The sequence below is a fragment of the Macrotis lagotis genome, chromosome 7 (assembly GCF_037893015.1).
Source record: "Macrotis lagotis isolate mMagLag1 chromosome 7, bilby.v1.9.chrom.fasta, whole genome shotgun sequence".
NCBI classification, from domain to species: domain Eukaryota; kingdom Metazoa; phylum Chordata; class Mammalia; order Peramelemorphia; family Peramelidae; genus Macrotis; species Macrotis lagotis.
Window position 1 is genome coordinate 114,621,061 of NC_133664.1, and position 26,211 is coordinate 114,647,271.

General features: G+C 35.8%; 1 protein-coding gene across 7 annotated transcripts in view; it reads right to left on the bottom strand.

Annotated features, from left to right (window-relative positions):
- Positions 1-26,211, bottom strand: part of AGBL3 (AGBL carboxypeptidase 3) — a 140,761-nt gene that overhangs the window by 17,730 nt on the left and 96,820 nt on the right. For 5 of the 7 annotated variants that reach the window (XM_074193635.1, XM_074193634.1, XM_074193632.1 and 2 more), the window contains one exon: positions 19,676-20,409. The exons of 1 other annotated variant lie outside the window; for it this stretch is intronic. In XM_074193635.1, the coding sequence (XP_074049736.1) occupies positions 19,907-20,409 (503 nt within the window). In that variant the 3' untranslated portion in view covers positions 19,676-19,906. Of the gene's footprint in view, positions 1-19,675; positions 20,410-22,042; positions 22,183-26,211 lie in introns of those variants that run through there. One more of the 7 variants, XM_074193636.1, reaches the window with a different exon arrangement.

Sequence of the window (26,211 nt, forward strand, 5' to 3'; positions counted from 1 at the left end):
CCTGGTACTTACTTTGATAACCCTGCCCTTCACAATCCTTGGGAAGACTAGCATGGGAAGATGTAGGGTCTTTCATTAGACACCCACCCCAATACTCTGCTATTATTCCCCTGAAGTGGGACACTTTTGAAGTTCCACATTTCTTTGCAATGATGAGATTTTGTGGGGAGGGCCTTTCCTGATTCCTCCTCCCCCCTCTCCGAGAGATTGGAACAGGAGAGACACTTACTAGAGTGTCTGAGTCATTGTCTGAATTCTGAGGTGAAGGTCTCCAGATCCTGTGAGGAGCAGGGCTTGAGGCATGAACTATACTTCAATTCATAATTCAGGTCCACCAGTGTATATGGCTTGAGGCGATGACCCTCAGACCATGTGTAGAGTGGTGAGAGAGGCATAAGGCAGGGGTAGGGGTTTAGATCCTATGACAGCTCAACAATCCTTTCCAACTCTTAGAATTTCTTCAGGTCCACCACACTAAAGAATGAGGCAGTCTAGTCAAAACTTTTCCCCACATCTTTACCATGGAAAAGGAAAGGAAAAGAATGGAAAAAAATAGAGATAGAAAGGGAAGGGTGAGATTACAAAAAAGAAATTACTATTCCAAATGAGTCTAAGTAATTGTTTCATATAATCATTTAAGGAGAAAAATAATTTTGAAACCCATAGCTAATATTTAGGTCTTGATAATCACTCTTCTATTTTTAATATTTAAAAATTAAGGCAATATATATTCTTGGGGTTGTTATATGTTATCAAGAAATGATTTTGGGTAAAAGTAATTTGAACTTCAGTTTCATGGGTAATTAACAAAGAGAATGCAGACAAGGTAACTTTTGCTGCTGCCTAATATTTTTCAAGAGGGTTTAAATTTAGGTTGAAATTGTTTCTTAAGAATCTGTTTATACGAATAAACTACTTTTCAGGGGGAAAACTAATTCCATTCAGTTAACATTTTTAAAAATGGAATTTAGTTTTAAAAAATCTTGCTTTCAAAAACCAAGATTTTTTGATTAATTCAATTTTAAAATAAAACAAATCTGATCTATGTGTATAAATATATATTTGCCATACTAACATGCAAAGTATTATTTTTTCAAGCAAGACCTATTTTGTTAAAATAAATAAAATGACCCAAGTTTGTTCTTTCATTTGAGTTCAGGTCAAATATCTATTATTTTTTTTTGAGGGGAAGACCCCATGAACTAGAAATTAACTGATTCATTGAATTCAACCAGGAGTTTTCAAAATAACTGATAGGACAAAATTTAATCCATCTGAGTTTATTTATTGTAATAACCAAACATAAGAGTAAGAAAGATTTTTAACTTCAATACAAGGGTTAACTTGTAAAGTTCATAGTTATTTTATATATTTATACATCATGATCATCACACATTCTTTGAGCAGTCACAAACAACAACACTGTTCAGTAGGCTTTTGGAATTTTAGAATTCTGGTAAATGTTACAAAGGGTTTGGTAAATATTTGGTTTGATCCTCAAAGAACTTTCAGTCTAGCACTATAATAAGATGGACAAATATATTTTAACACACACACACACACACACACACACACACACACACGCGCACACACAGACAGACATATTATAACCCTAATACAAGTACTTAGTTGTGATATTATAGTGAGAAAAGGTAGGATGAGTACAGCTGTATGATGATTGGTATTTCTGGTTCTAGCATTCAAAAGATTTCTAAACTGAATGGTAAAGACCCAAATTAATATAGAATAGCATCGGAAAGGGGTAAGACTTTTGGATATGAAGACCAATTATATTTCTAGCAAAGCATTTTTTTCATGTATTGAAATAAGAATTTTTTGAATACTTGAAATGATAAGAAGTAGGTCTTTAAAAACCTTTTGTGTGATTTTCCACTATAATGTCAACTTCAAAGTATCTAATAATGATGATAATCCTACTCATTTTTCTGACTTCAGCTATCATTTTGATACTGATAGGATACTAAAATCTGCCTCTATTCCTCTCAAGTCCCATATTTACCATCTTTCTATTACAGAAAGACCCAAGTAAAAATATCACCTCAAAATCTTACTCCAATAAACTCATACTTCTATTGGTGTTGACATTCCCTTCCTTGATACATGCAACTCCCTCTTCCTTTAGTGAATAGTTTTCATGAGTCACTGTTTTTCAGACAATGGATTGCTAACCTTCTGATGATGAGTCTATCCAGAAAGACAACAGTTTTTTGGCTGGGCTGCACTTACAACTTTGGTAGGAGCTAAATTTTAGGATCTGTTTTCAAGAACTGAAGAATACCTCCCTAAAGAATTCCTGAAGACTTCCGGCCAAGATGGAGGAGAGAAGACAGGCACAGTTCTAAAGTCTCCTGATCTCTTCCCCATCTATCACATGAAACAAACCTCTTAACAGAAATCCGACCCACAAAACCCAGAAAGAAAAGCCAGGAGAAAGAACATCTACCTCAGGATTTGTCTCCGGCAGAAGATTTGGCTGAATTTGGGTGGGTGAGTCTGGGCTCAGAGGGAGGATCAGCCCCAGATCAACCAGATTAACAGCTGAATTGGAACTGAGAGTCTGAGGGCCTGATCAGCGGTGGGGCTGGATGGCAGGAGCTTGAGGCAGCTAGGGAGCAGAGGTGCTGGTGTTGGTGCTGTCCCCCTCGAGCTTGTGGACAGGGCTGGGGGGGAGAGTTCTAGTGTGGGAGAGCTGCGGACACCATCCCTGGGCTCCTCTGGTCTGAGTCCCATTACAACTCAGACTTCTTCCCTAACAAACAAATGCAAACTACTTCTGCCTCAGGCCCAGGTGTGTGAGCAGAAGAACCAGCCCAGCTGAGGAATGACCTCCGGCCAGGGTAAAGCCCACCACTGATTGAAGGCAAAAAAATTCAATAGCTCCAACTCCTCCCTTCAAGCAAAGGGAGAAGGCCTCAAGCGAGGTCACAGACACTCCAGAGAAAGCAACCAGCACCTCCTACTGGCCAGCCATAGAAACTGCATTCAGTGAGTAAAGCCTTTAGCGATCCCAAGCCCCAGTGAACCAGCCCCCGCCCCAACTCAAGGCCTTAGCAAAATGAAGAAGAGTCCGCGGAAAGGTGGATCCATAGAAAAATTCTTGGAAGGGAAAGACCCTAACTCAGAGAGACCTGGAACCTCTGAGGAGAATACAATCTGGTCTTCAGCATAGAAAGACTTCCTTGAAGAAATAAGGAAGGAGCTTAAAAATTTGGGAGAGACAATTAATACCTTGCAACAAGAAAACAAAACCTTAGAAAGTACAATTGGACAAATAAAAAATGAGAATAAATCTCTCAGATCCTCAACTGGACAAATACAAAATGAGAATAATTCTCTCAGATCTTCAAATGGGCAAATGCAAAAAGAAATTAATTCTCTCAAAACCTCAATTGGTCAAATGGAAAGCTCTTTCAAAAGTAGAATTGACCAATTGGAAAAGGAGTTGCAAAAGGTTAATGAAGAAAACTCCTCCCCCCCAAAAAAAGAATGGAGTCTACAGAAACTAATGACTCCACAAGACAGCAAGAGTCAGTTAAACAAAATCAAAAAATAGAAAAAAATAGAAGCAAATGTAAAATACCACATCAACAAAACCACTGACCTTGAGAATAGATCAAGGAGGAACAACCTGAAAATTATAGGACTTCCTGAAAATATTGAAGAGAAAAAAAGCCTGGACTTAATATTACAGGATCAAGTGATAGAAAACTGCCCTGATATCATGGAATCGGAGGGCAAAGTAGTTATTGAAAGAGTACATTGATCCTACCAGAAAAAAGATCCTAAAATGAAAACACCAAGGAATGTTGTGGCCAAACTCCAGAACTATCAGATAAAAGAGAAAATCCTGCAAGCAGCCAGAAAGAAACAATTTAAATATCAAGGAGCCACAGTAAGGATCACTCAGGACCTGGCTGCATCAACATTAAGGAATTCAAAGGGCCTGGAATGAGATATTTTGAAGAGCAAGGGAGCTTGAAATGCAGCGAAGGATCTACTCTCCCACAAAGCTGAACCTTCTTTTCCAGGGCAAAAGATGGACATTTAACGAAATGGAAGAATTCCAAAAATTTCTGATGAAAAGACCAGAGCTAAACAGAAAATTTGGACATCAAACATAAGGTTCAAGAGACACATGAAAAGGTTAAAAAAAAGGGGGGCGGTAAAAAGAAAAAAAATGCAATCCAGTAAGTTGAAACTGCCTGTATCCCAGCATGGTGGGGGGGGGGGGAGATTCTCATAAATCTTGAGAATTGTAACTCTAACAGAGAGAATATACCTAGCCAGAAATGATGGACATTCATGACCTATCCATGAGGCTGCCATCTAAAGAGATGTAACTGGCTTTAACCCCACTTGGGAGAAAGACTCTAATAACTCTCGGGAATTTTGACTCTATTCGATAGAATATACTGAACTAGAAGGGACAGACACTCAGAATTTTCTATGACTTAGATAGAATGATCTAAAAAACACTACCTCCTTAAAAAGGGGGACAGGAAAGAGACTGGAGGAGGGAGGGGAGTGAATGGGGTAAATCACATTACACTAAGAGGTACCAAAAAACCTATGGTAATAGAGGGGAAGAAGGGAGCAGATGAGAAACACCCGAATCTTCTTCTCATCAGATTTGGCTTAAAGTCAACCTACACATACTCAGTTAACTTATAAAACATGTAACAATTCAAGTATTAAAAGGGGAAAAGGGGAGGGGGGGGACGGATAAAAGGAAAGGGAGTGGGGGGAAAAGGGGAAATAACAAAAGGAAGGGAAGGGAAAAGGGAAAAAAGGAAAGGGGAAAGAAAGGGGAGGTTGTGATATAGGAGGGCAAACACACTGAAGGGAGTGGTATTCAGAAACAAAATACTGGGGAATATGGAGAAAGGGGGAAATACACACAGAGGGAAGATAGCATGGAGGGCAATATAGAATTAGTAATCATAACCTTGAATGTGAATGGGATGAACTCTCCCTTAAAAAGTGAGCAAATAGCAGAGTGGATTAAAAAACAGAATTCTACAGTATGCTGCTTACAAGAAACTCATCTGAAGCAGAGAGATACATATAGAGTAAAGGTAAAAGGTTGGAGCAAAATATATTTTGCTTCAGGTGGAGTAAAAAAAGCAGGGGTAGCAATCCTTATCTCAGACAAAGAAGCAGCAAAAATAGATAGCTTTAAAAGAGATAAGGAATGAAACTTTATCTTCCTAAGAGGTTCCATAGACAATAAAGTCATTTCAATATTGAATATATATGCACCCAGTGGAACAGCACCCAAATTCTTAGAGGAGAAGCTGAAAGAATTACATGAAGACATAGACAGCAAAACTCTACTAGTGGGAGACCTCAACATCACACTATCAGATCTAGATAAATTGAATCATAAAATAAACAAGAAAGAAGTTAAGGAGGTAAATAGATTGTTAGAAAAATTAGATATGGTAGACTTATGGAGGAAACTGAACGGGGATAGAAAGGAATATACCTTTTTCTCTGTAGTACATGGAACTTATACAAAAATTGACCATGTACTAGGACATAAAAACCTAATGATCAACTGCAGAAAGGCAGAAATAGTGATACATCTTTCTTAGATCACAATGCAATGAAAGTCATATGCAATACTGGGCCAAGGAGATACAAACCCAGAACGAATTGGAAACTGAATAACCTCATTTTAAAAAATGAATGGACCAAAAAACAAATTATAGAAAGAATCAACCATTTTATCCTAGATAATGATAATAATGAAACAACATACCAAAACCTATGGGATTCATTCAAAGCGACTCTCAGGGGATATATTATAGCTCTAAATGCTTACATGAATAAATTGGAGAAAGAGGAAATCAATGAACTAAACATGCAACTAGAGAAAGAACAAATCAAAAATCCCCAATTAAATACCAAATTAGAAATCCTAAAAATTAAAGAAGTTAATAAAATCGAAAGCAAAAAAAATATTGAATTAAAAAATAAAACCAAAAATTAGTATTATGAAAAAACCAATAATATTGATAAACCTCTGGTCAATTTGATTAAAAAAAGAAAGAAGAAAACCAAATTTATAGTATCATAAATGAAAAAGGTGAACTCACCACCAATGAGGAGGAAATTAAAGTAATAATTCGAAATTATTTTGCCCAACTCTATGTTAATAAATTTGATAATCTAAATGAAATGGATGGATATTTACAAAAATATAAGTTGCCCAGGTTAAATGAAGAAGAGATTAAATACCTAAACAACCCTATCTCAGAAAAAGAAATTCAACAAGCCATTATTGAACTCCCTAAAAAAAAATCTCCAGGGCTTGATGGATTCACAAGTGAATTCTACCAAACATTTAAGGAACAATTGGTTCCAATTCTATATAAACTCTTTGGGAAAATAGGGAAAGATGGAACTCTGCCCAACTCTTTCTATGAAACCAATATGGTGCTGTTACCTAAACCAGGAAGAGTTAAAACAGAGAAAGAAAATTATAGACCTATTTCTCTGATGAATATAGATGTAAAATCCTAAATAAAATCTTAGCAAAATGATTACAAGTTATCACTAGGATAATACATTATGATCAAGTAGGATTTATTCCAGGAATGCAGGGTTGGTTCAATATTAGGAAAACTGTTAGTATACTCAATTATATCAACAACAAACCTATCAGAAATCATATGATCATATCAATAGATGCTGAAAAAGCTTTTGACAAAATACAGCGTCCATTCCTATTAAAAACACTAGAGAGTGTAGGAATAAATGGACTGTTCCTTAAAATAATTAGCAGTATCTATCTGAAACCATCAACAAGCATTATATTCAATGGGGAGAGGCTAGAGGCATTCCCAATAAGATCAGGGGTGAAACAAGGGTGCCCATTATCACCACTACTATTCAATATTGTATTAGAAATGTTAGCATCAGCAATTAGAGAAGAAAAAGAAATTGAAGGAATTAGAATTTGGAAGGAAGAGACAAAACTCTCACTCTTTGCAGATGACATGATGGTCTACCTAGAGAATCCCAAGAAATCATCCAAAAAACTACTGGAAACAATTAGCAATTTTAGCAAAGTTGTAGGATATAAAATAAATCCTCAACTTTTCTATATATGTCTAGCAAGATACAGCAGGAAGAGCTAGAAAGAAATCCCATTCAAAGTAACCTCAGACAATATAAAATACTTGGGAGTCTATTTGCCAAGACAGACTCAGAATCTTTTTGAAAATAATTATAAAATACTTCTCACACAAATTAAATCAGATTTAAATAACTGGGCAAATATCAACTGCTCATGGATAGGTAGAGCTAATATAATAAAAAGGACAATTCTACCAAAACTAAACTATCTGTTTAGTGCCCTACCAATCAAAATTCCAAAAAATTACTTTAATGAGTTAGAAAAAATTGTAAGTAAATTCATATGGAGAAATAAAAAGTCATATTGCCAGGAGCTTAATCAAAAAAGTGCAAAAGAAGGTGGCTTAGCCCTACCTGATCTAAATTATATTATAAAGCATCAGTCATCAAAACTGTTTGGTATTGGCTAAGAAATAGAGTGGTGAACCAGTGGAATAGACTAGGTGTAAAAGCAGGCGATGATTATAGTAATCTGCTGTTTGATAAACCCAAAGAGTCCAGCCATTGGGATTAAAAACTCCCTCTTTGATAAAAAACTGCTGGGATAATTGGAAGTTAGTATGGAAGAAACTTAGATTAGACGCTTTACCAAGATAAGATCCAAATGGTTACAGGACATAGACACAAAAAACAATATTATAAGCAAAGTAGAAGATCAAGGACTAGTTTATCTGTCAGATCTATGGAAAGGGGAGCAGTTTATGACTAAGGAAGAGTTGGAGAACATCACCAAAAACCAATTAGATGATTTTGATTACATTAAATTAAAAAGCTTTTGCACAGATAAAACCACTGTAACCAAGATCAAAAGAAATGTAGTAAATTGGGAAACAATCTTTACAACTAATGATTCTGACAAAGGATTCATTTCTAAAATATACAGAGAACTGAGTCATATTTTTAAAACAAAAAGCCATCCCCCAAATGACAAATGGTTAAAGGATATGCAAAGGCAATTTACAGATGAGGAGATCAAAGCAATCCATAGCCATATGAAAAAATACTCTAAATCATTAATTATTAGAGAAATGCAAATTAAAGTTTCTCTGAGGTACCACCTCACACCTCTCAGATTGGCCAATATAACCAGGAAGTATAATGATCATTGTTGGAAGGGTTGTGGGAAATCTGGGACACTATTACACTGTTGGTGGAGCTGTGAACTCATCCAACCCTTCTGGAGAGCTATTTGGAACTATGCCCAAAGGGCAACAAAAATCCGCATACCCTTTGACCCAGCAATACCACTACTGGGTCTATACCCTGAAGAGATGATGAAAAAGGGTAAAAACATCACTTGTACAAAAATATAGCAGCTCTGTTTGTGGTGGCAAAGAATTGGAAATCAAGTAAATGTCCTTCGATTGGGGTATGGATTAGCAAACTGTGGTATGTGTATGTCATGGAACACTATTGTTCTATTACAAACCAGGAGGGACAGGATTTCAGGGAAGCCTGGAGGGATTTGCATGAACTGATGCTGAGTGACACGAGCAGAACCAGAAAAACACTATACACCCTAAAAGCAACATGGGGGTGATGTTCAACCTTGAAGGACTCACTCATTCCATCAGTGCAACAATTGGGAGCAATTTGGGGCTGTCTGCAAAGGAGAGTGCCAGCTGTATCCAGATAAGGAGCTGTGGAGTTTGAACAAAGTTCAAGGACTATTCCCTTTAATTTAGAGAAAAAACCAGATATCTTATTGTCTGATCTTGTCACCTCTTAGACTTCTCTTCTCTTCTTTAAGGATATGATTTCTCTCTCATCACACCCAATTTGGATCAAGGTACAACATGGAAACAAAGTAAAGACTGACAGAGTGCTTTCTGTGGTGGGGGGGGGGAAAGCAAGACGGAGGGAAAATTGTAAAACTCAAATAATATCTTTAATAAATATTAATTTTAAAAAAATTCCTGAAATAATACATCTGAAGCATCTTTCTGAGCTTCATACTGTCTCTGTGTGTCTTTGTATGTGTGTGGATCACTTGACTATTTGAAAATCTTCATTGGCCAAGTTTTTCAGAACCTATTGAGGTAAATACAACTACTGGCCTACTTTATCAGAACCTCTATGGTAGAGTCCCATATACTTTTTCCGATCTTTTACTGTTTTCCAAATTAGCCTTAGATTCCAGGTAAACTGGTCTCAATATCTTTAGTAACTGCTTTATGATTTCCCCTCTATGCATCTTGGCTCATGCCATGACTTCAACTAGTATGATCTAGGCTAGGAATCTTCTTCATCTACTCAAATCTTACTAATCTTTCAAGGTTCCACTCAGATTCTACCTTCTCTTTATAGCTGTCAGTGGCCAGGCTGAAGAAATTCCTTCTTTTCAAAACTATCACGTAACTACTTGTTTTAGTCAGTTGACCTGAGCATTTTGTATCTCAATTGTTGATTGTTGTTTAATGTGTTTATATTTTTTTTTTATCCCCAACTAGATTTTTGATTCTCTGAGGTCAAGACTTTGTCTCACACTTGTTTGCATCCCCTACTAGTAGCAGGGTTCAATAAATGCTAACAATACCATCTTATAATCATATAACAACTTATCCCTTTAAGATCCTATTTAGCATTATACTATCCTGCACAAAATGGGTGATCAAGAAAACTTTTAAATTGCATGAATGAATTTGGTTCTTTCAATAACATTGCAGTATAGGTCAGAGACGTATTCATTTTATAGATAAGGAGACAGAGAGAGATCAAGTGAATTGCTTAAAATTATCCACCTTGTTAGTGGTGGAAAGTGGGATTAGGACCAAGGTTTCCTGACTCTATCAAATAAATCATTGGGTAGGGGGATAAATATTTTAAATGTTTATATATATATAATTTTGCATTCATCTTTTTTTTTATTGAATTTAGTGAGGGAAAACACACTTCTAGTTTTAAGTCTAGACTTCAGCAGACTCTATAAAAGGGATATTTTTGGTAATTTTGTTGAGAATTAAGAAATTGTTGCTATTTAAAAAAAACCCACAGCATCTTTATCACCCATTGTGAAAATACATTCTATCATATGAATATAAATTGAAGTTTGATCATTGTCTATTTTGACTTATTACTCATCTCACATCCAGATTCTAAGTCACCACATAGGACTGACTACATTTGTTCTACTCACCTATACTTTCATCAGGGGAATTGAATATAAGATTATCTGGTACAGCTCTGGAGAATATGTTGAAATAGCATTGACACAGGGCAGCTAGGTGGTGCAGTGGATAGAGCACCGGCCCTGGAGTCAGGAGTCCCTGAGTTCAAATCCGGCCTCAGACACTTAATAATTACCTAGCTGTGTGGCCTTGGGCAAGCCACTTAACCCCATTTGCCTTGCAAAAACCTAAAAAAAAAAAGAAAGAAATAGCATTGACACAAAGAAAAGATCTCCAATTAATTCATAGAATCAGAAATTCTAAGAGAGTTGGAAGGGATTCTTGAATTATCAAAGAATCTATACCCACAACAGAAGGCAACACACGATAATTTATTCCATTTTCAGATAGGTATAACTTTTTGAAAGTTCTTCTTTACACTAAGTTTAAATCTATCTGCTTTTAACTTTTATCTACTGTTCCTGCTTGGAACCTCATAGAATAAACCCAACTTTCCCATTCACATGATGACCTTACATTTTTTTTACTTTTATATAAAGAAATATCTAGATCACTGGAATTTTCATTATACTTTTCACTTGTCCACTACTGACAGCTATAAAGAGAAGGTAGAATCTGAGTGGAACCTTGAAAGATTAGTAAGATTTGAGTAGATGAAGAAGATTCCTAGCCTAGATCATACTAGTTGAAGTCATGGTATGAGCCAAGTTGCATAGAGGGGAAATTGTAAAGCAGTTACTAAAGATAGAGACCATTTTACCTGGAACCTAAGGTTAATTTGGAGAATAGTAAAAGATTGGAAAAGTATATGGGACTCTACCATAGAGGTTCTGATAAACTAGGCCAGTAAGTGGACCTTGACTCATTTACAAGCATTTAGAGGATGATGGTGAGGTGCTGTTGGGCCCTAGAAACTATCTCAGATGAGAAATAGGAGAAAAGAAGACCAAGGAGAGACAGGATAGCTGTCTTCAAATATCTGAAGGGCTGCCACAGAGTAAAGGAAGGTTTCTATATCGCCTTTCCAAGGGAGAGAAAGAATCAATGCATAGAAGCTAAGGTAGATTTCAGTCCAACATAACAAGAACTAATTTTACTACAGTTATTGTGTGTTTGTGAATTTCCTATTACCAGTAACAACAATTATCATGGTTTGGTGAACTCCATATTACTGTAGTTACCATCTCTCAGGGTACTATGGGATTCTTATACCAAATAGAAATTTACAGAAGATAATCTCTAAGATCTGTTACAACTCTAAGAGTCTGTAATTTTAAACTTTTCTCCTTTTTTGGAGGATAAAAGAGTCAGAGAGTATATTGGAAACTTTGTATTTTAGCTGGGCTATTTTCTTTTAAAGATTCTTATATTGTATATTTTCCCTTCTATTGCTCTCTCCACTTAAATAGAAAACTAGATGTAGAGGAAAAAATTAAAGTCTGAAAATGTTTTTATAATATTTTTGATTATCAATTAAGAAACTATATATACTATATAGGGATCACCCACAAAAAAGACACTAGAATGAGAGTTAAATAAATGATTAAAAGAATATGAAAACTATTTTTAAGACCACAATTAGCAATAATCAAATGAAAGATTGTTTCAAATCTCTAATAATAAGAGACATTCAAAATAAAAAACTCAAAGGTTTCACTTCCCCCTTAGAAAACTGGCAAAGATGACAAGAGAATTGTCCTGAGAAATTTCAGTAAGATAGGTACAATTGGTAGAATTGTTGAGTTAGTTCAACCATTTTGGAAAGTAATTTAGAATTACGTAAGAAAAGTCAATAAACTAGTGATACCCTTTGATCCAAAGATTACACTTGATTAGGATTACTCTAAATGTGAAATCCTTGACACTCCTGAAGGAATTGAATTGTATTATCTTGAAAATTTCATTGTAAACAAGACTAGAAAACAAAAGGAAGCTGTAGGTAAAAGGCGCCTCAGAGGTCCTTCTTGGACAAATAAAGAAGTTGGTTTAATATATAGCAAGAGACATCAAGAAATATTATGTCATGACCTATTTAATCATCTCATACTGCAGTAGAGATAGGTATTTCCAAAACAATACTGAAAGGAATCAGCACTTACGAATCAACATTGGTTCCTGAGCATGAAGGACTTGAAATTTCAACAAGAAATCAATAAATTAAATGATTATCTACTCTGATACTTTATGAACTCAATGCAAAGGTGGGAAATATAGTAGAAAGCATGGATCTGGAAAAGAGGCTGAAGATTGCAGTAAGCTGAGCAGTGGCTAGCATGCCCATCTGGAATCGGGAAGACTTGAGTTCAAATTTGACCTCAGATACTTTATTGCTATTTGATGTTGGGCATGACATTTAACTACTATAGGCCTCAGGTTCCCCATTTGGCAAATGGGAGATAATAATATTATCTTACTCACAGAACTGTTGGGAGGATAAAAATGACACAGTAGTTGTAAAGTACTTTGCAAACTTTAAAGCACTATATAAATATTGGCTATTTATTATTCTTATTGGTTGTTATTGTTTTTGCTCTTATAGGTTAGGTGTCCAGTTTAGATTTATTTTACAGGGAAGCATGAATTAATATCTCTAGAGTCTTCTCTGTTCATCTTTCTACAAGAGAGATGGATTCCTGCTAGGAAGGGACATTGGGTCAGAGGCTGGCTATTTTGCTCTTCTGGGCTAGAATTATATCTGTCTACCTCTGCTCATATTGTTAAGTCTTCAGGGGGAAATGATTTTTAGGTCCAAGTTGCAATCTTGATCATTATCCTTTAATGGGGAAGGAGTGGTTTGAGTTATTTATTTATTTCCCATTGAATGCAGTTCCTCAAAGAATTCCTTTAGTAAAGAACAAGTAAATCCATTTTTTAAAAGCCGAGAGTAAGTAGGAATCAGAGAAATTGAAGAGCTGAGAATACACCAGACCATACATAAGGTGAATGAGCTGACATATAGGGAACAAGTTATCTGGAAGCCAGAAGACCAGGATCTCTCTTTTCCCCTCCACCTTTTGCCCACTCTGTCCCTCACCCAAGTTCAAGCATTGAGAAATTGATTTCTACCAAGGAAGAGTTTTATGCAAATGGGTTTTGAGTTCTGGACTAATTATTCTTTTAGAATACATGGAATTCACCCACCTTTACATCATGAATACTGCTTTTGAAAAAAGAATCAGTGTGTTCCACCAAATAACAACAGAAAAAATGGAATTGATTTATTTTTAATAGACAGGAAAAGACTTGCTATTAATGTGGACACCATTCCTAAATCAGTTACATTTGGATTACGATTGAGAAATTGAAATGTATCCAAATTGGTAAAAAAAAATTATAAAAAATAAATATAAATACATTAAAAAGAATAATGATGCAAAAGACATGATATGTAGATGAAATAGTCTAGTTCTGAACTATTTAAGCAAGTAATTGATAATGAAGAATAAAGCAACAGAAATGACACTGACAATGATTATAATAATTTTATAGAAAAGTTTTGGTAATAAAAGTCAATTGCCATAACAAAGCCAACAAAGGACCCTGAAAATGTCTTAGCAAACATAGCTAGGTGGCATGATTAGATAGAAGACCAGACCTGGAATCCAGAAGACCTCAATTTTTCAATTCAAATTTGATCTCAGATTCTTATTAGCTAGGTGATCCTGGGTAGTCACTTAACCTCTATTTGCCTTCCCTCAACTGTAAAATGGGGATAATAACAGTTCTACCTCCCAGATTTGTCATGAGTAAAAAATGAGTTAATAATTGGAAGACACATAGTAAGCACTATGTAATGTTGGGGATTATTATTATTATTATTATTATTATGATTATTATATTAGTCAAGTTGGGAGAGTTGGTGGCCAAAGTAACACTGATATAAAAGTTATTTGCAAAATCTTGCAAAGAATGATAATGGATGATTATGATCAGCATAGCTTCTTAAAGCAGAGAGAGGCAGTGGAGAATCAACTAAACAAAGCCATAGTGAGAGTATTCAAAAGTAGAAATGTAAAGAGAATAACAAATAAAAAAATGTAAGAATTTTTGTAACAAAATATTTTCACCATCAAGAAAACTAAAGCAACCATATTTTTCCTATTTATTTTTCCAATTATATTTAAAGATAGTTTTCAATATTCATTTTTGTAAAGTTTTCTCTCTTCCCCTCCCTAAGATAGCAATCTGATATAGGTTATATATGTACAATCATGTTACACATATTTCCATATTAGTCTTGCTATGAAAGAATCAGAAGAAAATAGGAAAACAATAGAAAAGGAAAAACAAAAAACAAATTTTAAAAAGTGAAAATAGTAAGCTTTGGTCTGCATTCAGACTCCATAGTTCTTTCTCTAGATAGCATGCCATTTTTATCACTAGTTTTTTTAGAATTGTCTTAGATCACTGCACTGCTAAGAAGAGCTAAGTTTATCATAGTTGATCATCACCCAATGAACAACTACATTTGGAACTCTGATATTACCAAAGCGGTAAAGTCAATTGGTAAGTTGGTCAACAGACATTTATTATGCTCTCAGTAAGAAAGAACTGAGCAAAGTGCTAAACACTAGGAATGAAAGGCAAAACCAGGAAGACTTGAGTTCAAATTCTGTCTCAGATAGTTACTTGCTGTGTGATCTTGGGCCAGTCACTTAACCCTGCTTATCTCAGTTTCCTCACCTGTAAAACAAACTGGAGAACAAACTGGTATTACTCCAGTATTTTACCAAGAAAACACCAAATGGGGTCACAGAAATTCAAAACGACTGATCAGTAACAAAACAAAAAATGCATAAATAAGTCTGGAAATAGAGGTTGACATTAGATAAGTTTATAGTGTACCTAGTTAGCACAGTTGTGAAAAATCTTTTAGCAAGTTTCTGCCATACAAAAGTAGGAGTAGAAAGGGAAATGGTAGGAGTAATTTCGAAAGAGATGAGCATCATAACATAAAGGAAAATAACTTTGTAAGACTTCAGAGTTCTGATTAATGCACTGATCTAGTGATCAATTATGACCTCAGAAGAATGATGATAAAGAATGTCTCTCATATCTAGACAGACAATGGACTAGAGGTATAGAATGAGATTCACATCCTCAGGCTTGGTCAACATGTTCATCTGTTTTCCTTGATTAATTTGTTACAATTTATATTTTTTCTATTGGTATTTGGAAAAAGTTGGAATAGTGAACTATTGGGTAGATATAGGCATGCAAAAAAAGAAATGAAGAAACATATAAACAAAAGAATATTCAGGGCAGCTAAGTGGTGCAATGAATAGAGCACTGATGCTGGAGTCAGGAGTACCTGAGTTCAAATCCAACCTCAGACACTTAATAATCACCTAGCTGTGTGGCCTTGGGCAAGCCACTTAACCCCATTGCCTTGCAAAAGCCTAAAAAAAAAAAGAGAGTATTCATTAAAAATTTTAAATATACAGAGCAAATAGTTCAAAGGAGGACAAAATCAGGGTGGTTAATAAGGTTATTATCTTATTAAATTTAATATAGTTAAAAACTCAGACTGTACTGACAAAAATTCAGTTTCACATGCTATCATCTTTTTAGTTATTTATACAGCACTGAACGGCTTGCAGGTTGCCTTATGTGACTCACTGTTGAAGGACTTGAATGCTTTGGATAATAAAGCAAAATGTGGCTGGTCCCTTGGTCTTCAAACCTTCAATATGTCAAAAGTTGGGGAGGCTGGGTCAGAGAGCATTGTCTACCAATCCAGAAGCTATTTTCCATTCAATGGACTTCAAAGAAATAATCTCACTCTTCAGATCTCTCTCTCTGCCCATCAGAATTGCTGAAACCTGCTCCAGGAGGGGTGGTGGACCCTGGTAGCAATATGTCTGACTATATGACACCTGGTGCAAAGGCTCAGTTATATGAGCTGAGCCTGCTCTCTGCTCCCTCCCCTATCTGCCTTTTTTGCTTGCTTTGTTTCTTGAACATGGATGACCAAATGGTGATAATAGGAAATGGATTATTTTTAGTCTCAAGAGGCAGCATCATGAGCTGGAGAATGTGGAGTTTCCTAGGTTCCTTGATGGGGACTGGAGACAGCAGGAGAAGTTTCTGCAGCAGAGGATGACTACCAGCCGGGGATAAATCCAACACTTGACCTGACTTGCCAAGACCTTGAGGGAATTATTTGGATAGTGTCAAACTCAAATAAAGATGAAATGCTTATTCAATTGCCTGAAAAATGACTCATACTTGATGTTTTAAGTATCACTATCCTGGGAGAGCATAGTAATTTTATGATTGCTGCATATTTAAGTTCGGTTAAAGCATATGTGTCTTGATCAGTATAATCATATCTTTTATGTAGAGAAAATGATATATCTATCTTCAAAGAACCAAAGTTAAAAATGTTGGGTCCTTTTCCCTAGAGGTCTGAACCTGGTTCATCTGAGCAGGGTCTAGAACTTGAGAGGGTCATCTGAGTGGGAGAAGGGGAGGACAGGCACCCCAGATCTACTGGGATTAGCAGTGGTTCTATTTGTACTTCTTTATTTGAAATGTTAATATTTGTGAAAGATTATGTTCAAAACAAACCTTAAATCACTTAAATCTAAGTTTGTTTTAGCTCATGTCTAGGGTCTCCCCAAAAGATGATTGTAGAAAGTTACACAGTGTAGAATATGAATAAGACAGCTACAAAGATAGTTCTGTATTACTTGATTCTAATCAATCCAGGATCCAGTCTTATCTATCATATCTCTTTTATGAAATGTTGAAGAACAGGAATGCTAGTGATAGAAATTGTGGGCTTGTCTCACCTTTTTTTTAAAGTTTTTGCAAGGCCATGGGATTAAGTGGCTTGCCCAAGGCCACACAGCTAGGTGATTATTAAGTGTCTGAGGATGGATTTGAACTCAGGTACTCCTGACTCCAGGGCCGGTGCTTTATCCACTACGCCACCTAGCCGCCCCCCACCTTTTACTTTAACACACTTTGGGAGAGATAAGGAAAAAAACAAAAGAGAGAAGAGGAGAGGAGAAATGTGGTATATTTGGAGTCAGAAGACCTGGGATGAAATTCCACTTGTAATATTCTTTACTTTAATATTTATTATAACAATCCATTTCTAAAGTTTATTACCTGTGTGATTTTAATCAAGCCTTTTCATCTCTTTGGGCCTCAGTTTCCTCATATATAAAATGATGGAGATTGGACTTTTGTTGTTCAGTCATTTTTCAGTCATCCTGCTCTTTGTGACCTTATTTGGTGTTTTCTTGGCAAAGAGGCTGGAAGTTTGCCATTTGCTTTTCCAGCTCATTTTCAAGATAAGGCAATAGGGTTAAGTGACTTGCCCAGGATCACATAGCTACTAACTCAGATCTTTTTGACCTCAGGCCTGGTGATCTATCCATTGCACCATCTTCCTGCTCCTGGAGGTTGAACTAGATGACCTCTAAAGACTTTCATTTCTCAGTCTATGATACTACGATCCTATAGGTTTATGCCAACCAACTTTCCTGGGAAAATTCTACAACAGATTATTATTTATTATTATTATTATTATTATTATTGGTTTTTGCAAGACAGTGGGGTCAAGTGACTTGTCCAGGGTCACACAGCTACATAATTAAGTGTCTGAGGTCAGATTTGAACTCAGGTCCTCCTAACTCCAGGGCTGGTGCTCTATCTATTGCCCCACCTAGCTGCCTCTTTACAACAGATTATTAAAGAGGTTGCATTCTAGAAGGGAAATAATTACAGCAAGCCAGCACAGCTTGACAAATCAAATTACACACATGTGTATATATGTGTATTCTATTTGATCTGGTTCATTTGAAATACTAATATGTGTGAATGATTATATTCATAAAACATGTGACAGGATTACTCAATTAGCGGAGATGGGAAAAGCTATAGATGTCATTTGCCTGGATTTTAACAAATTTTTTTTTTAGGTTTTTGCAAGGCAAATGGGGTTAAGTGGCTTGTCCAAGGCCACACAGCTAGGTAATTATTAAATGTCTGAGACCGGATTTGAACCCAGGTACTCCTGACTCCAGGGCCGGTGCTTTATCCACTACGCCACCTAGCCACCCCCCTAACAAATCTTTTGATAATGTAGATCATATTATTCCTGTGAAGGTGCAGAGAAATGGATCCAACAAGAATATAATTAGATGGATTAAGAATTGACTGGTTGACCAAACTGAGAAAGTAATTAAGGATTAATGTCATTGTGCCAAGAAGGGATAAATGTAGTCTTATACTTGGGTAAAAAAAAATGACTTTACAAGTATGAGTTGGGGAAGCATGGATAGACAGTTATTCTGAAAAAGAAAATGGGGGCTTGAGTATATGTCAAGCTCAAGATGAGCCAGCAGGATGCATTAAGAATACTGCAGTCCCTTTTTAGGAATTGGGAATCGAGTCACACTGAACTCTACCCTGGTCAAAAATCTTCTGGAGCACTGTGGAGGTCCTCTAGGCTTCATAGTCTAAGAAGAATATTGATATACTGAGAATGTCCAGAGGATCGTGAAAGGCCTTGAATCCATATCATATAAGGATAGGTTGAAAGAACCAGGCACGTTTAGGTGGAGAAGAGATCTGGGGGAACATGAGATATGTTTTGAAGGACTGTCATAAGGATCAGATTTCTCTCAGTTCCCTAGGTATTACCAGGCATAGTGGGTCAAAACTGCAAAGAAGTCAATTTAGGCTTAGTATCAGGAAAAACTGTTTACTAAATAGTTTTGCCCCAGAGTAGAATTGGCTATCTAAAAAAGGGGATGAATAGTCTCTCCTGGGAGTTATCCAAGTGTGGCTATTTTTCTATTATGTTATAGTAGTTATTCTTTTTTGTGATGAACTAGAATGACTATTGAGGTACTGTCAAACTCTGAAATTCTCTCACTGCAATTCTGAACTTGAGGCAAGAGAATCTTTTTTCTCTGACCTCACATTTAAAGACTATGATACCTTAGAACTATATCAGAGCTGGGAGGAACCTTGGGAGATCATACAACTTTTTCATTTTCAGATGAAGAACCTGAGGCCCTAAACTTAATTTTTTTGTTCTCAAAATTCTAATCTATAGTACAGATGTTATCACACTAAATGTCAATTTCTCTATGAAATCAACAGCGTAAAAACATTTTATCTGAAAAATGATTTTTAAAATAGTTCCTAGATATAGTAAAGAAAACAATCTTTGAAAATATTTTATTAAAGGATCAGAAGTGTACTAAACTCAGTGAATATAAGAATACTATAATTGATTTTGTCAATGGAACAGGTTCATATCTAATCACATTTATGTTCTGATCTTCCCCTCCATTTATATTTTCTGAATCTTCCCTCCCAAACCAACCAGTGAATTAATTACAAGACATCACATATTAGTGGTGAAAAAGGAGAATTTACTTAAAATAGAAGAAAATCATCACAATTTATTGAACAGTAAACACTCTCAACACTCATTTTCCAAAGCAAATCACCTCCCCAATCGAATCTATCATGGAGAACTGGTCTCTACAAAGCATTGCAGGTTATTGACTTAGCACAGAGTGAAAACTTGGGAAGTGAAGAGTATTATAAAATGTTTTGTTGTGTCGCCTCAGCACAACTTGATGAGTAAAACATTAAGTCCAGTTCCCAATCACCATTTCTTCCCTGTCTCTTTTTCTGGTGTTTCTGATCCTATTTGGAACCTTCTTCCTTGGATCAGGAAGCCTCAGATTTTTTACGTGAATGTCAGCTTGAACTTTATTAGCAGGGAAGGGATGAAGTTTTACAAAATTGATTGTCATCGCATAACCAGTGTCCAGGTGTGCATTGTAGCGAGAGAGGGTAAAAGCCTTAACTTGTTGTGGAGTAGGGTGTGAAATTGAGGGAAACTCCTGGATCCATAAATTTTTCTTCTTCTTCCTCCTTTTCCTTTCTTTTTCCTCCCCATCTCTCTTTGTAAAACCTTCTGACTCATGTTTTGTGACCATGAATGAAAGGCTTCCTGGGATATGATGTTCAGGCCCCTCTCCCCAGTGAATGAGTCTTTGTTGTCCCAAAGCATTGTGGATTTGTGGCAATCCTTTGAAGAGAGGCTTGGTACCCCTGTTCATTTTACCCTCAGTAAAAAATTTTGTACCTGCAAATTACAGAGGATACACTAGGGTATTTGTAACTCAAATAATAAACATTCAAAAATTAGCAATATAATAAAATCATATTTAGAGCTGGAAGGGATTTTTAATAATTATTGAGTTCTACCCTTCTCATTTTAAAGATGAAAAATGGATAATCTTCTATTCATATAGCTACCACCCTAGATTAGGCCTTTGTCATCTCTCAACTGAATCATTGAAATAGCCAAGTGATTGTTCTCACTGTATCCAGCCCATTCCCCTGCCCCAACTCATTCTTCACATAGCTGCTAAATTTCTATTTCAAAGCATAGGTCTGACCAGGTTATTCTTTACTCAAGAAGTAAGGTTTCCCATTGCTTCTAGGATGAAATACAAACTCTGACATTTAAAACCTTTCACAATCTGTCTTTAGCCTATCTTTTTAGACTAATTACAAATTATAGCCCTTCACATACTCTATGATACAGCTAAATTGGCCTGTTTATTATCTTTCACCCATGATTGTCCACCTCCTGTCCGAACCTTTGTGTAGGCTGTCTCCTTTCCCCCTGTTTAGAATGTCCTTCCGTTTCACTTCTGCTTCCTTCACTTCTGCACATTCAAAACTTAAGCACTACCTCCTCCTTAAATCTTTCCTTATTCTCCTAGCTATTAGTGCCTCCCCTTTACTCCCAAATTACCAAAATTTGAATATATTTCCTATTTATTTGTATGTACAAGTGTTTCCCTAAAATGTCAATTACCAAACAGCACCATTTTTGTTTTTGTTTCTCCATTGCCTTATATAAGACCTGGCCCATCAAAAGGTCTTATTATAATAAGTGCTTGTTGATTGATTGAATAAAGTGATATATCTATGGTCACAAAGTGGCAAAACTGGCATTCAAATTTGGGTTGACTTACTCCAAATCTAGCACTTTCCACTGTACCACATTATCTCAAGTCCCTCACATGTAATAATTATCCCAGAGTTTTAGTACAAATGCCAAGTACATAGTATTGTAAATCTTCATTAGAACTGCATTCTGCAAACATGAACATAGGCAAAAGTATAGAACATAGTCCATATTTCAAAAGATGGCCACCATAGACCCAGGAGGTATGTCCTCATGCAGTACAGATTCTGGCACAGTAGCAACATAAAGGTACATAAAACATCAAATAGATATGCTGTAACAAAATACATAGGTCATATAACATAGTATAGATTATGGTTACATACAAAGCAAGTCCTCTTTTTATTTTTTTAAAGGTTTTTGCAAGGCAATGGGGTTAAGTGGCTTGCCCAAGGCCACACGGCTAGGTAATTATTAAGTGTCTGAAGCCGGATTTGAACTCAGGTACTCCTGACTCCAAGGCCAGTGCTCTATCCACTGTGCCACCTAGTCACCCTGACTGTGCCACCTAGCCACCCAGCAAGTCCTCTCTTATGTACTTGCAAGCAATTGCAAGGTGATATCAAGGGACATCATCTAATGCTTGGTCACTGATCAGATAGTCTTGGCACTTCTGTGAGGACTGGTTGTCAGGTCTATGTCTTTGTTATCTTTTCCCAAATTCAGACTAGTGGATATTCTACTTCTTAATCCACTGTCCTATAATTCCAATTTGAGATTATGAATAGCCCAGGCTTACTTTAATTTTCTCTGGCTTCCAACGAGTCAGTCTCAATAGTCTTCTATTTAGTCCGAGGCAGCTCTCCACTGATTCACTATCTGTGTTTCCCCTGGGACCCCAAGATTCCTTAGCAGACCTCTGTCTGCTAGTTGAAGTTTCTGACAGAAAATTAAAGCAGGTTTTCTGGGCTGAGGTCATTGCTAATCAGTAAGCCATCAATCATCAACCATTTGGCTAAGAGATGCACAGGTTATAAATTTTTGAATTTTCATCTTCAAAACCCCCAAAGAATAAATCAATAGATAAAAATGACTCATTAACCAAAATCAACAGGGAAGGGTATGTGGTATTATTCTCAGTATTACTATTTTTTTTTGCAAGGCAATGGGGTTAAGTGACTTGCCCAAGGCCACACAGCTAGGTAATTATTAAGTGTCTGAGGCTGGATTTGAACTCAGGTATTCCTGACTCCAGTGCTCTATGCACTGCACCACCTAGCCGCTTCCTCAGTAGTATTACTATTGCATGAGCTAGTAATACCCATGTTAATGCAATTGCGCTTTCTGTTCAGGTCTTAGGATTACTTCCATATTCAGTAGTGTACAATTTAAGCACTGAGGTTGTAGGTCTCCTTAAACTTGGTTGGGTATAGTTCTAGAATTCTTAATTTCCCACAAACTACTAACTTGTTGACTAGCTTGGGCTCAATGTATAGAATTGGTTAAAATAAATCATGGCATAGAAATGATATACAAAGAAATAAATACTTCTTCCCTAATATATTTCTCCCACTTTTGCAACTATTGAAATTTTCTGATTCTTGCATGGATATGCCAGGAGAAATGGTTGACCATTATTAGGATGTTGCTCATATTTTTCCTATATTCTTCCAAAAATTTAAAAAAAAACATCTATACTCACAAGCTCCAAAGTCTTTCTGGTACTTATACTCTCCAGATTAAAAATGAGTTGGTAGCAATTTCCTTTGAATATAACAAACATACTTTTTATAGATTGATATCTGCTGCCATTTGGATTAATAAAATATATCTTGTACCAGTTTGTGGGTTGTCCCTCAGTGTTCAAAACCACCCTATAATACTTTCATTACTGAAGAGTAGAATGCAGTCGATAGCAACCAAATGCTTTTTGATATCTGGTTTTCAGATTTTTACAGTCTGGCACTATTCCACTGTGCAGCTCCAATTATCTGTCGTTCCTTCTTTTCACTCTGGGTACTAAAGTTTAAATCTTTAAGGGTGAGACCCTTGCTTTTAAGAGCTGTTACTTTCATAGCTGGTATCACTGCCAATTATGAAATATGACAAAGGAAAAAAAGTATTGGTCCATTGAGGAAAAAAAGTCACTGCTAGCATGCTCTCTAATGAAGGTTCAAACTTTCAGTTGCACTCTTGTGTGCTAGTGTCCTGGCTCTCTGTCACTCTTTCTTTGAGTGGAACTTAGAGAGTAGAGCATCTGAATCCATGTTAGTCTTCCCTTGCTGGTACAATAATTAACTTCATAGATGGCTAATGCCTCAAAACATCTATGGCAATAAATATTCAATTTAGCACCAGTGAAAACATGGCAATGTATTGATGCCTCTCCATACCTGGAATTGAGTTCCATAAACATTCACATCAGTAAAAACCCATTTCGAAGCCAAGAACTCCATTTGGGATAATGAGTTTTACCATTAATAAATTGTTTATTGGCAAATGAAAAATCTTCTGATATCTTCTACAAGTCTTCCCATCAATCTTTCAGGGGTGTAATATCACTTGTCAGGTATGTGATGGTGGGAATTATTTTTGTATTTTGGTTGGACTAGATGGTTGTTGAAGGTCCTTCTACCTTTTGATTCTGTGATCAAATATTCTAGGGGGGGTCTTTAAAAAAAGACTTGGTTACTAGTGGAATATATGAATTTTCCATTGGTTATCCCAGGCTCTTGCTATGTGACAGCTATCTTTTTTCTAGTCATGTATCTTTAATGATATCCTTTATACCATTAATCTTGTATAACTTTTTACTTGTAGTATGCTGCAGTCTATTCAGACCCACATATACTTTTCCATTTCCTTTTGGGCGTCCTTCTCTTCTAATCCTTCAGAGACTGGCATATACCATGACATAGCTATATAGCATCACCAGAAGAACATTAAATGGACCTTTATTTCAGAGAAAGGCTTGGGATCATCATAAACAATGCACAACTTCCTAAAGAAATGTAATTTGCTTTCCTTCTCCTATTCAACTCTAAGTTCAACTCATTGTCTATTTGCAGTGTTTGTCAAGATATAAATACTGAAGAACTAAGTCTTTACTTTGTCATTCCAACTGTACAAACAACATTCTTCATCCATTTGGTTTTGACAAACATACCTTTAGGGAGTTCTGCAGTGTTTTGAGACCAGTATCATCCATAATCAAAACATCTTGAACACCACAACACCTGTAGAGAATCTCTCAATATGTTGTGAATAACTTAGAACACATTTACTTGTTTCATGACTCAATTGATATTAATTATAAGATGGTCATCAACAAAATTATGTTATGAGCTCTTTTAAAGAATGTTGTATTATTTTATAGTACACATGGAAGACAGTGTTGTCAAATTATCAACAAATGATAGACACAGTGGGGTTTTGTATGCTCTAAATTTTTTAGTCAATTATGGACCACTATAGATTATCACTCGGCGATGTCTGATTGTTGCTTTTTTGTTCTTTCATTGAATATTCTCTTGATGTATATACCATTTTCATAAAAAACTTTGGAGGAATGAGAAAAGTAGGTAAATGAAGTAGCTATTAGTATTTTCTCATTTTGCTTTTGGTAACAATTTCCAAGATTTTTGCTGTCTTTAGCATTCTATCCTCTTCTAGATGCCTTAAGAACACTCAATACCAACTATATGTGTCAACTATAACACAGACCAAGCCTTGTATATCTGATCTGTTCCAGTTGATCTTCCTATTTTTGCTTTCTGGTGTTAATTTTACTTCTTCAGATAAGACTGGTATATATTAAGAATATGTCTAGGTGTGATAGCTCTTATGATGAAAAATTGTCTATTAAAATATATTTACAGGTTTTCTCTATTTCTAATCTGTAATCTTTCTTCCATTTTTTATCCTTAATAACTGGGCATGATTGGGATTTTTTAATTTTACTTTTTAAAATTTTATTTATTTAAGGCAATGGGATTAAGTGACTTGCCCAAGGTCACACAGCTAGGCAATTATTAAGTGTCTGAGGCTGGATTTGAACTCAGGTCCTCCTGACTCCAGGATGATGCTCTATCCACTATGCCACCTAGCTGCACTTGTGATTGGGATTTTTGACAAGCTTTTTGTAAACTTGCTTTTCTCTCCTGGCATAGAGAGGCTCACTCATTGGGGCGAGGGTCCTGAATATCTTAACCCAGAGGGCCATTCATTCATTGACAACTAGCATGGATACATTTCTGGTCAAGAGGTTTTGAAAAGAGTAATTGGATTAATTAATCAATATCAAACTGTTTCTCACTGTTTTCTAAGGAGATACGGCTTATAATCTTTCATTATTATACTAAGTAAAATGGTGTTCCTCTTGGCTGTGATATTTCCAAATTAGTCCACAGTTGTAACAAAATGCAATTCTGTCTCTGTTGGCAGCTATTTTATCTAAAATTCAATGACAAGTGCCATATCAATTCAAGAGTATTAATAACACTATCATCTCAATGACAATTTACACATGATTTATAATGATAGAAAAAATTATCTGCTCAGAAAGTTTCAATAAAAAAGATGTTTTGATGGTTATTAGTATGCAAAAATATAAAGAAAAAACCATTTCAAGCTATTCTAGCACTGCGAATGTAAATAACTTGAGTTTGAACTAAAACTCAAAATTAATTTTAAAATTTAAAATTAAAAAAAAGAAAGCCCCAAAATATTCCTACAATATAACTACCTCATGCTTACATTCAGGTTCTGATCATTTATTTCAGGTTCAGATCAATTCAGATTTATGTTCTGAGTCCCACCCCATCACTTCCCAATCTTTTAATATTTCATTCCTCAGTCAAAATTGCATTAAATATATAAGATGAAATTTAAATTGTAATAAAGGTCAATTTACTTAAAAATATACAAGTTAACCAAGTGATTGTATTAAACACCCTCAATATCCACTTT